This window comes from Hipposideros armiger, unplaced genomic scaffold (genome assembly GCF_001890085.2).
Source record: "Hipposideros armiger isolate ML-2016 unplaced genomic scaffold, ASM189008v1 scaffold_248, whole genome shotgun sequence".
In the NCBI taxonomy this organism is placed as follows: Eukaryota; Metazoa; Chordata; class Mammalia; order Chiroptera; family Hipposideridae; genus Hipposideros; species Hipposideros armiger.
In genome coordinates, this window is record NW_017731598.1 from 984,852 (window position 1) to 997,909 (window position 13,058).

Below are 13,058 nucleotides of genomic sequence, written 5' to 3' on the forward strand. Positions count from 1 at the left end.
CATACATATATTGAGAGTTAATATGGTTTAATAACAGTATATTTCTACTTCTTTACTTCTAAGTAAATGATACTTGGCCCAAATGATAAATGGGTTTTGATGATAGAGAAATAAAACTTTAAAAATGTTAGCACCCACAACATCCTTCAGTTTCATAGAGAAATGTTATGCCTGAATTATTTTTCATATATTGACTAAGAATTATTTTTGTAATAATTCTAGCCATGTTCTATCTTGGTATTCCTGAGATTACACTCCAGGAAATTGTATAATTCAAGTCCACTTTTCAAAATCTATTATGAAAGAACTGCAAATTGTTTTGATCATGGTATAATTGCTATTTCCTTGAAATAGCAAATTAGAAGAACTGGTACTAAAACTTGAAGTTCAGGGCAGTTAAGTACCTTGAATAAAGTCTCCAAATAACAGTCTGGTTTCTGTTACCATGGCAGCACTTCCTTTCACTGGGTTTGTTCATGAACTATCAGTAATGAGATAAACCTATGTATTTGTTCATCTATGTTTTAGAGTCTACAGCAAAAAGACTATTTTTAACTCTCACTTAAAAACTTTGTCTTTTCATTACTGTGCTTAGGTGATAGAAAACAAATAATAAAAAGCTTTAGAAGTTAAGAATTGTTTTTAACTAAATTTGCATGAAAACAGGATAAATCTTTTGTGCAATGGAAACAGGAAATGTGCATTCTCTCATTTACTATCATGCATTTTGGAACTCTAACGCTTCTGGACTTATCTGAGAGAATCACTGAAGTTTTTGAAGAAATAAGGAATATACTAAAAGCCAAACTTTAAAAACATTTATCTTAACGGAAGTTGTAAAGAACAGACTGGGAGAAGCAGCAACGTTCACTATTCCTGATGTTTTTAATGTACTTGTTCTGTACATTTTAGTAGTTTCTCCTCCTGACTACCTTTTCAGTGGTTTTTAGAATCACTGAATTAAAAAGAATTAACTAATTCAAAAGGGCATTCATAATTCTTGCTTATAGCACGAACCTTTATAATTGTTAATGATTTTTTTTCCTGAGATCAGCTACTGAAACAAGTCATCACCATACAAATATACAGACTAAAATTGTACTAAACCAGGTAAAATGTCTAATTTCATGTTTCCATTTAAAATCTCACAATTATAATGTTTCGGTTTGGCTCTATAAAAATTTAGAAAACTAGATATAAGGCTTGGATGTTAACATTTAAAACATAAAAACAAAAACAAAACAAACAAAAAAACACCATGTCTAACTTTGTCATTTTAAAATTTTTTTAGCGGGCCAGATGGACTCATGTCTTGTTAGGGAGACCACTTCATAGTCGGTGTAGAAGCCTGACCACTGCACTGTATTTCTGAAGCTGATGTTGAATAATATTGTATGTCAACTATAATTATATATACACATAGTCTTGGGACATGGAGTAGAGTGTGGGAATGGAGTCAATGGAATTGTAATAGATAAGCATGATATCGGGAATGGGAGGGCAGTAGATGGGGAAGGGGGTTGTTTCTGTGCGAAGGGTGAAAAGGATAACTATTGCAATGTTCTATACACCTGAAACTAACAATAAAAAATAAATTAATTAAAAAAAATCCTGAGACAGATAAATACCAAGCCAAGATATTTAAACCAGTCTTTTGAGAGTAGTAACTATGGTATGGATGATAGGAGGAAAATCTAAACAGCAGCAACATCAGCTGGTTGGGTATCAGTTTTACTTTGTAATTTGACCTGGACCTCGTCATCTTGCCTTCTTTTTGAGATTATCATCTCTACATAACAGCTATTTATCAGAAAAGTGATGTCAAGGTTGCCAAATTTATTATCAACATTTAATGGAAATAAGTATAACCTGCAGATTGGAAGAGAAATACTATCATTTTGAGGCATTGATTCAAGTAGTATTTCATAAATTTTAAAAAATCCATAAATATTCCAAATTCTATTTGAATGTATCACTTTCTGTCCAAATTTCAGGCATTTGAGCAAAGTACTCTACTAATTTTTGTTTATACCATCAACTATTAGTTCCTTCCCTCCCACCCTAACTTGTGGTGATAGCTTGTTAATTTTTGTTCCAACATATAACAATTTCTATATTTATCCTTGAACTCTTTATCTCATGATTTATTTTTCTTTATCACACTTTCCCTGTACTCTGAATTCTACGAGTATGCTTTTCCATTTTCTAGCTCTCACTTCCTTAATTACTTTCTTTCTCTGAGCATTCAAAAACCCTCATGAATAATGCACACATTTAAAAATTATGGACAAGAACAAGTAGTCCCTTTTCAGCACTACCACAAATCGTACCACACTGGATATATTGTACAACTTTTATTACAAACAATACCACAGAGACTAGTCTTATATACATTTCCTTGCATGCAAGTATGAATGTTACTCTGGGGAAAAATCAGAATTTGATCCACTAGATCAAAGGATATGCACATTTCTAATTCTAGTAACTTCTTCCAGGTTGCCTTCAAGAATGGTAATACTAATATACACTTCTTTGTAATCAATGGTATGAAATTACTGATATTGATTTATTTCCCCATGTCATCTAATTTGATATTATCAAACATTTAAAATTTTTGCATTCTAATAGGTAAAAACTGGCCTTTTATTCATTTAATTTGTATGTTCCTGATTCCTAGTGAGGATGGACATCTTTCCATATGTTTATTTGGCCATCTGTATTTCCTCTTCTGTGAACTGCATGTTCATATTCTTGTTCATTTCTATTAAGTTTTTCTTATTGAATTATATGAGTTCCTCACACACAGGGTGTGCTGCTGACTGTAAATATCTCATCAACTTCACACTTAAGCTTGACATGAATAGCTTTAAACTGGCCATGATGAAAATATTTATATCATAAAAATCTGCAAAAGCTACATCCCAATCCCCACCCAATTGTTAAACATTTGCCAGCACACCACTGCTTATAAATTTTGAACCCTAATCCTTTGGTTGCTACTTGTCTCAATGACTCTTAGTCAATCAGTTTCAAGTTTTTTGCAACATTTGCTCATTCACACTTGAAGCCACCCTCTCTGGCTTTCATTACACCCTTTTTTTCCTGAATTCTTCTACTGAACATCAATGCTGAATTCCACACTTAAGAGTTGTTTTTTTTTTTTTAAGATTTTACTGGGGAATCGGGGAAGGGGAACAGACAAGTTGTTGTCCTTTTGTTCTTCAGTCTAGTTTATGGAGGACGCTGCTTCACTGGCCCATGTTGGTATTATGATCATTGCGCTCTTCCCGGCTGAGGCAGATCAGTTGCCACCATTGGCTCACTCACAGCGACTCACGGGAGCTCATGAAAGCTCAGGCCTGCTGCCAGGCAGCCCCACTGCAGCCTAAGCCGTCACCTGCGACTCACGGCAGCCCAGCTCCTGGTGGAGCTGTTGTTCACCATCTTAGCTGTAGTGGGCGTAGCGTCACTGGCCCTCATGTGGGATCTGAACCAGGGCCCTGCTGCTCAGAGCTGGTGTTTCAAGCCAGCTCTTAACCAACGCACCACTCGGGTGGCCCCACACTTAAGAGTTTTAATCCCAAAATATCATCACTATTCCTGTACCACATTTCTAAATACCTAGTAGACAACTCACTTTTTATGTCCCATCACAGGTGTAAACACAAACTAGAAAAGAATTAAGTGATATAACTAAAAAAAATAAAATCTTGGGCAGGCCGAGTGGCTCAGTTGGTTAAGAGCATCAGCTTTGAGCAACAGGTTCGCTGGTTCGATTCTCACATGGGCCAGTGAGTTGCGCCCAAGCTCAGCTACCACTGAGCTGCCAGCAGGTGGCAGGATGGCTCAGCTGGTGAGAGTATGTGCTCCTAACAACAAGATTACCGGTTAGACTCCCGCATGGAATGATGGGCTATGCCCACCCACAACTAAGATTGAATACGGCACCTTGAGCTGAGTGGCTGCGAGCTGCCAACAGGCGGCCAGATGGCAACTGGACTTGGAGCTGAGCTAGCTGCGCCCTCCACAACTAAGATAAAGGACAACAACTTGGCTGCTCCCCTTCCCCAATTCCCCAATTAAAAAAAAAAATTAAACAAACAAATAAATAAATAAAATCTAACGTGCACACTGGAAAGGACATATCCGAAATTGCCAACACTTACAGTCATCTGAAAGGAAAGTTAGATTGGGGCCGGGTAAATCTGTTTCCAAGATGACTTACTCACATGGCTATCGGCAGGAGGCCTTATTCCTTGCCACATAGTCCTCTCCATAGGGCTACTTAAGTGTCTTTAGGATATAACAGCTGGCTTCCCATAAGTTATAGAAGGGCCCAAGATGGAAGCCATGTTTTTTATGACCTAGCATCAAAAGGCATACTCCATAATTTCCACAAAATTCTTTGCTACACAAGTCAGCCCTTATTCCGTATTGGAGGGAACTCTACCAGGGCATGAATACTGGAAGGTGGGGCTGTTTCTTATCTTCCTTTGATTCCCCCATATTTTAAGGTCTCCACGTTAACTCTCCCCACACTTCCCCAAATACAGCAATGTTCATAAACACTGACCTTGCCATGACTTCTTTCCACTTTCTGAAAACATTTATTCAGGGACAGATTATGTCGAACAGAATTCTTCCAGCCTGTTGGCGCAGTAGCAAAATATGGGAAGTGGTCCAGAATCCAGCTATAAATTTCTTTGACAGGCAAACATTTATTTGGAGAGTGTTCTATAGCCATATAAATGAGAAGACTAAAGGAGTATGGGGGCTTTGAAGTTGCTGATTTTTTTTCTGGGTTCTGGTAGCAAGATGGTCCTAAGGATGGCACATCATCTCCCTCTATGTCATACAAGGGATTAACAATTGGAAGACCCTCACTTCCGAAGCTGAAGTTTGTTAGAAGATTAGTACTTTCATGAAGCCAGTTCAAGTTTGTGAGTTCATCATCTGCTGACTCACTGTCCACTAGAGTGGCCTTTGGCCTGGCAGCATCAACAGCTTCAGGCAAGCTTCCCATTTTGTAAATCTGGCTTAATCCTGCAAACTTTTCAGCTCCTGGAGTTTCAGCTCTGTTTTCTGGAGTCATTCCAATTATTGGACCCATTTATTCTTACAGTTCTGCAAAACAAGAAATAATTATTAATCAATGTAATACTTAAGATTCTTAGGCTCATGGAAAAAGAAAATACATATTTAAATATGCCCAAATCAAGAGAAATTTTGCAATCAATTATTCCACATAATATTTAAGCACAATACTTGTATAACAAAGACACTAAAGGTTACAATACAAGGAAGAGAATTTATTTCATACTATATATTGAGTCCTCAGAAAAGTCATGACGTATTTTTTTCTATGAAAAAATACGTCATGACTTTTCCAACGACCCACTATTTGAAATGACTGTAAATAAAATGCAGCATTATAGCATCATATGTATGGGTGATATGAACAAAATTAAACAATGTATGTTAAATACTTATTGAAGTCCTTAGTCCACAGTAACTGCCTAACAATGGTTATTATTATTAAAATTGAACAGACTATTTCTTTGAATTATAAGACTTTATATAATCTATTCATTTTAGGGATCTATGTCTTTAGTATAATAGTCATAACATATTACTCAATATAGAAAATAACCAAATTTAAAATATTGCTTAAACAATAACTCCAAATAAACCCTTTCCTCAAATCTGAAATATTTATAATAGATAAAACATTTCTAATATTTTTATAGCCCATCATACAAAAAGATAACATTTCTTATTTACTAAATTCATTATCAGCAAAATTATATTTACTATAATTTCTTTTGTAAATTCCAGTATTTTAAAAAAATTTCCAGTATTTTTAACTCTATATTCTATATTATCTCATTAAGTACTGACACTGAAAGGCTGACATTCTCTTAGTAAAGTTTGAACTGTCACTATATTTTCAAAGAGAAAAACTCTGTTTCTAAACTATCCTTCTTTATTTCTATTTTCTCAAATGACTCTTGTTTTGCTTTTTAAACACACTTCAATTCAAAACACTTATCATGGGAGAATAACTGACCAAAAAGGAAAGTGATAGCACTAATGTGCTGTTTAATTCATTTTCAGTGGTTGGTTCATAAAGGTACCCACTTCTGAATTCAGAGAAAAACCTTTTGTTTTCCATTATCCTATTAAATCTACTTATGCTTATATAATTGAAATAAGAAAAGTACCGCCAAAGTTTTATTTTGCTTCGAATATAACTGGCAGTTACTCCAAGAATCATGAAAAATAGTCAATTTTGATATAGAACAGTCTCTCTGAATTCTGGTAGCTACTAGTAGATGTAGTCTCAGGGCACTTAATTATCAACAGCATTAGCTAATAATTTGGGGGCCAGCCATTGTGCTAAATACTATATACTATATCTCAATTAACCACCAATTAAACTCTATAAAGTAGACACTATTATTAACCCAACTTTACAAATGAGGAAAATGACTCAGAGAGGTTAAACATCCTGTTTGAGGTCACCTAGCTAGTAATTGAAAACACCAGAATTTAAAGCCAATCAAACTGACTTCAGAACCAAAACTCTAACCACTATATTATCCTGGTAACAGTATACACACATCACTATGAGTCCCAATGTGACCAATCCTATCCATTTTTTTGTCATTGTTTTCTCCATATCTAGTTCCCATCTCACATATACCTATAACTTCACACACCAAGACACTGAAAATGAAAAGATCAAACTATAACAAATTTGGTTTCTATTTCAATCAATTATGAAATCCACACATACATACAAGTATGCACGTGTACATATGTGTACACAATGCATTTGAGAGATGAGATCCTATCCTATGTAATTGACCAAATTGTTCATTTACAAAGTCTCTCTACTCATAATTTTAAAAATGTGATGGATGAGAATTCATTGGTTGAAGAAAGTCTTGTTTCTTTTTTTTAAAAAAAAAATACTCTTAGCACTTTGTGTCCAAAGGAAATAACTAATTTCTAATTGTCCACTTTTACCTTTTCACCTATATCTCCATTTATCTTCAATCGTATATAGAAATTAGAGTACCAAATGACAATGACTTACATTTACTGACATTTTACTATATTACAGACACTACAGATTTTAAAAATACTTCATCGCTACTTACTCTGCATTACTACTTAGTTCTACATATGGTCCTTTCTTTCCGACTGTTGAATTACACAAGGGGCAAGAGTCTTTTACTTTTGTATTCCTAATGAATCCTAACAAAATGTTGGACATGATTAAAGCACCCAAAGCATAATTACTTTAAACTGAAATGAACTTACAATCAACATATATGATGACTACCCTGTACCAAGAGCTGTGCTACCTGCCTTTAAGAGTTATTTTAGGGCTGGCAGAGTGGCTCAGTTGGTAAAGAGCGCGAGCTCTGAGAAACAGGGTCGCTGGTTCAATTCCCAAATGGGCCAGTGAGCTGGGCCTGAGCTTAGCTGCCACCAAACTGCCAAGAGGTGGCAGAATGGCTCAGCTGGTGAGAGCACGTGCTCCTAACAACAATGCTGCTGGGTTCGACTCCCGCATAAGATGGTGGGCTAAGCCCACCCACAACTAAGATTGAACAAAGCACCTCGAGCTGAGCTGCCCTGAGCTGCTGACGGGCGGCCTGATGGTGACTAGACTTGGAGCTGAGCTAGCTGCGCCCTCCACAACTAAGACTGAAGGACAACAACTTGGCTGTTCCCTTTCCCCAATTCCCCAATAAAATCTTAAAAAAAAAAAAAGTTATTTTATTTTAGAAACAAATCCTTAATGCTAGGAGACATCCTCACTGGTAACAATCAGAAAACTGAAATTCACTGTTATGAATAAGGAAATGGAAGTGAAGTAAGCCATTTGCCTAAGGTTCTAAAGCTAACAACAACTAGAGCCAAAATTATAAGCCAGGCTGAGTTCAATATTCAAGTTTTTTGTCCACTGAAGTATACTCAATCTCTTAAGGAATTTATATTATAGCAACACTACTTAAAACAGATATTGACAGTCTCATCAGAACCTAATTTAGATGGTTGCAAATGTTATTCCTCTGAATTACAAGTTTAGAATAAAATCTTATCACTTTAAGATGTAAAGCAATATGTCAGCAAATATGCCAAAAATTACACAAAGTACACAGTCAAGCAAAGTTAAAAAATCAACTACTGACACTAAAGGCTTACATGCTCTTAGTAAGGTTTGAACTGGGACTGTATTTTCAGAGAAAAGAGCTGTTTCTAAACCATCCTTTTAGAATACTTTAGAACACCATCCAACTTAGAGCACTAAGTCCACCACAATAGGCAAATGATATTTTCTCACAAATAAATATATAAATAGAAACCAAATATACTAGAAAATATTTAATTTCACTGATTACAAAAAATGCAAACAAATGTAATATTATGATAATGTAGCACAGTACCTGGTATACAGTAGTTAGCACAAACATTAGTGATAGAAATAATATATGTCTTTGGCCAAATTAGCAACAGTTTAAAAAATACATGATATACAGTTTGGGGCTAGGACCTAAGCCCATTTTGGAAAGCTAACTGGCATTAGGCACCAGAATCATTAAAACTGTCATATTCTGGGCCAGCCGAGTGGCACATTGGTTAAGAGCTGGCTTGGGACGCCAGAGGGCCCCAGTTCGGATCCCACATATGAGGGCCAGTGACACTGCCCTCTACAGCTAAGATGCTGAACAATAGCTCAACCTGGAGATGGGCTGCGGTGAGTTGCTGGTGATGGCGTGGGCTGCAGCCCCTGCAGCAGTGGGTTGCCAATGGGCTACCGTGTGTAGCCAGCAGGCACCATGAGCGGCCGTCCAGAAGCCCGCGACTGATCTGCCTCACCTGGGAAGAGCGCAATGATGGTGCAAACTTGGGCCAGTGAAGCGACGTCCTCCACTAGACTGAAGAACAAAAGGACAGCAACTTGTCTGTTCCCCTTCCCCCAATTCCCTAGCGCTGTTCCCATCCCCCAATTTCCCAATAAAAATCTTTAAAAAACAAACAAACAAAAAAAACCTGTCATATTCTTTGATCCAATAATTCTACTTATGAGTCACTACAGTGAAGTGATCCTATGTAGGGAAAAAGATTCTCTTCTCTTTCTCCCTCTTTTTTATACAACACACACACACAAACACAAGATGTTCATCCAAGAATTATGAAAGATAATAGAAAACTATAAACAACTTACATATCACATTATAGAGAAATAGTTAAGTAAACTAAAGTATTTCTATTCAATCTAATATTTAGCAGTCATTAAAAATGACTTGAAGACTGTGAAGTAAACAAAAAAGCTTATTAAGAACAGGTAAAAAAAAAGGTAGAAAATATTCAAAAAGCTAACAGTGGTTTATATTAGTAACTTGGTAATTTTTTTCTTTGTTCTTCTGTTTTATTATTTTTATAGTTTAAAATTAAAACAAACTCAAGGGGAAAAGGTTGTGCTAGATTATTTTTAGTTATAGTATTTACTTTCACAAAAAATCAAATCACAAAAAGGTCACGGACTTATCAAAGGCCTCGTCAAAACCAGAAGCCACCTCTTATATTTTTAGTACAGCCTATTCTGTTACCACGCTTTTCTATTACACGAATTAGCTCACTAGTAAATAAGGGAATGGTTTTAGTACAATGTGAAAATCACATTGATTTGTACATGATTTTTCCCAGCCTATGTTTTTGCACAACTAAATACAACAGCTGAACCCAGGATAGGCTAACAGTGGAAAGCAGCAAGCTGATGAAAATACAGTACTGTACTGTACACAATTCTCATTCAACCCATGTTCTTCCTCTTGGCACAGCTTGGCCATATGCATTTTCCTGGAAGTGCTTAATGAGCTTTCACATTCTTTATGCATTTTATTCTGGTCTCTATAACCCTGTATCTTCAACCATTCCTAGCACACACTTCCATCAGACTACCTTCACCTTTTTTTTTTTAATTGACTGTAGCACTTTTTATTTTGTAAGAAATTTAATCGAGCTTATAAAATATTCTAGTATTCTTGTAAGATTTATTTTTGTTAGTGTCTGGTTATAAAGCTTCATGTGTTTTGGATGAGTTGACCCATAAGCTGTGCACAACTGTAGTATTTTCAGAAATATACAATATGTAATACAACAGAAAGTTCTGTATATGTCACACCAAAATCAAGAAAACTTTTAATTTTATTTATTTGGAGAATTCTAGTTTTATGAGAAACTACTTCTTAAAATGAATTGAAACCATTTAGTGGCAGGCAGATCATTAAAAACGTGCATGGAAATTTGCTTCATAAAACAAAACAAGTAAAGAAAATCTGGACTAGAGATGTAATATTTCCTTTTATTACTCTTTTAAGAAAAATACTTTAACAAACCACATATAATTGTTACACATAATAAATGTCACTCAAAATAAGCATTTAAGGCCAAGAGAATATGACAGATTTGAAAAACATACTCTAACTTATTAGGAGTATAACAAGCATAACCCAAGTTATGAATATATCCAGTAATAAACCAACTTCTAAAACTAAGACGTTGTACCCAAAAAAAGGTAGTAAATGCACAAGACAATTTAGCAAAGTACACATTTGTGTTAAGACTCCAAATCTTCTACATTTCAGAAAAAAAGTTTCTTCTCACAGAAGAATTTTAAAAATGGAGTTCAAATAAACCCAGTACAATCACTCTGGAACCTGTCCAGAGCTTCACTGTATAACAGCTATGGCAGTATCTTGAGGAGAGCTCAGGATTGAAAGGTACCATTTTTTTCACAGCTATGCAGCTCGTGCATTTTTCAAAGGTGTCTGCAATCATATTCAATATTTGTGATATTCTATAATACACTAGGACAAGAAAAAGAAAATTCCATATTGGAATTCTTAGATGACTTCCCAAAAGGTAAGAGAGCACTTTTGCTTAGGTTGGTATTAACACAGGTGTGAGAGGAAATGTTTGACGGAGGCTAAATGAGAAGGGAAACTAAGGCAAATAATTTTCAGTATTATCTAAAACATAAAACGTCGCATTATACAGTATTAGAGGTGTTGCCCAAAATAACTAAGAAAAATTTCTAAACAGAAAATGTTACAACCACTCACCACTCTCTTTGATCATCATTCCTCCTGAAGCTCAGACTTTCTATGACCATTATTTTCCTTCTACTTAAAGAGTGGTCTGCTGGTAAACTTTCAGATTTTATTTCTCTGAGCATGTGTTTATTTAGCCATTGTTCTTTAAAGATATTTTTTGCTAGCTATAGAATTCTAGCTTGAACTACAATAACTCATAGTTGTTAGATTTATTTTCACTGAGTAGATCATTTCATGGTCCTCTACATCCACTATTATTGAAACCTGACAGTCCTTTGAAGGTGTTCTGTGTTTTCTCTTTAAATTTTCCCTTTTATTAACCTTTTATATTTTCCATTTTGATGTCTGTGTTACATTCTGGATTTCTTCAGAATTATCTTTCATTTTATCAATTTTTCTTCAATGGGGTCTATTTGCTTTTATCTATCCCTTGAATTTTAATTTCAATTATGGCATGTTTTCATTTTTAGAACGTCTGATTCTTTTCAGTGTTTCCTCTTTTCCTCATTTTTAAGCATTCACTGAACATATTAAATATATTTTAGATTTTACATCTGATAATTCAAGTTGTGAACTATATTCAGGTCTGATGCTACTGATTCTTTTATATTGTGCTGTTTCCCTAGATGGTTTATAAATTTTTATTACAAGTTAATAATCATTTTCATTAGAACTTGACCAATGGGAATTATTTGATGATGATGATTTGTGTTTCTTCTGTCAGGCTCCTGGGAGTAAAATCCAGGATCATTTTAAATTTTTAGCTTGAGATTTAGTGTGAATTCAGGCTGCAAACCAGTGTGAGTGCTAGTTTGTGGTAATAAATTTTCAGTAGAGATTTTATTTTTCCCGTTAGCAGAAATATTTCTAGAAAGATAATTTTCTTTGTTACACTTGGGGAACTAAGGGAAAGAATTTCGAGATCACTCTTACACCTAGAAGGTACAGGCCCTATGGAATTCCAAATTAACGGGGAAGACTACTTCCTGCTTGACGTTATACCTTGGCTGTGTCTGGACTTTGCTTCCTGATCCCTGAGCCCCACAAGGCCATGAAAACAGAAGCTTACTTGATTTGGTAAATCTCCTCAAGGCAATAGCCAGCTTCAACACTCAGCTTACCTCACTAGGTTTCCAATTAGTGTTGAGTCTAAATATTCTTTAATTTTGTGCCAGAGCACTGATGCATTATATCCAGCATTTTAGGTTATTTTCAGCAGAAATGTAGGTCCAGGTATTTAGCTCACCATGCTGCTGGAAACAAATGTTTACATTAGTTTCTGACCGCAATATCTCTAACATACATTATCCTGTACCTTAGAGCATTGTTTCTTAAGTTTCTTCTGCCTCAACACTCTCTTTTTTTTAAAGATTTTATTGAGGAATTGGGGGAGGGGAACAGTGTTGGGGAATTGGGGAAGGGGAACAGACAAGTTGCTGTCCTTTTGTTCTTCAGTCTAGTTGTGGAGGATGTCACTTCACTGGCCCATGTTGGTATTATCATTGTGCTCTTCCCGGCTGAGGCAGATAGGTTGCCGGCCACTGGATGGCAGCTCACGGCAGCACACACCAGCTGCCGGCCACTCACGGTAGCTTAAGACAGCCCACTGTAGCCACGCTGAAGCCCCACTGCAGCCTACACCTTCGCCGTGCGACTCACGGCAGCCCATCTCCAGGTCGAGCTGTTGTTCATCATCTTAGCTGTAGAGGGCACAGCGTCACTGGCCCTCACGTGGGATTTGAACCAGAGCCGTGCTGCTCAGAGCTGGCGCTCCCAAGTCAACTCTTAACCAACGCGTCACTTGGCCAGCCCTGCCTCAGCACTCTTGAGGAATTGACTTTTTTCTATCAGTAAAAGTTGCTCATTATGAGAGTGATTCCCAACTGGAGTTACGTAGAGAACATTTCCCTGGAGGTTGAAGGTGAT

At 36.1% G+C, this 13,058-nt stretch overlaps 1 protein-coding gene across 6 annotated transcripts in view; it reads right to left on the bottom strand.

The window, feature by feature from the left end:
- FOXN2 (forkhead box N2) overlaps nucleotides 1-13,058 on the bottom strand; it is a 51,798-nt gene that overhangs the window by 18,087 nt on the left and 20,653 nt on the right. For 4 of the 6 annotated variants that reach the window (XM_019655890.1, XM_019655884.1, XM_019655887.1 and 1 more), the window contains exon 2: nucleotides 4,574-5,124. In XM_019655890.1, coding sequence (XP_019511435.1) covers nucleotides 4,574-5,110 — 537 coding nt within the window. In that variant the 5' untranslated portion in view covers nucleotides 5,111-5,124. Of the gene's footprint in view, nucleotides 1-4,573; nucleotides 5,125-12,253; nucleotides 12,386-13,058 lie in introns of those variants that run through there. The other 2 variants (XM_019655885.1, XM_019655886.1) reach the window with 2 other exon arrangements.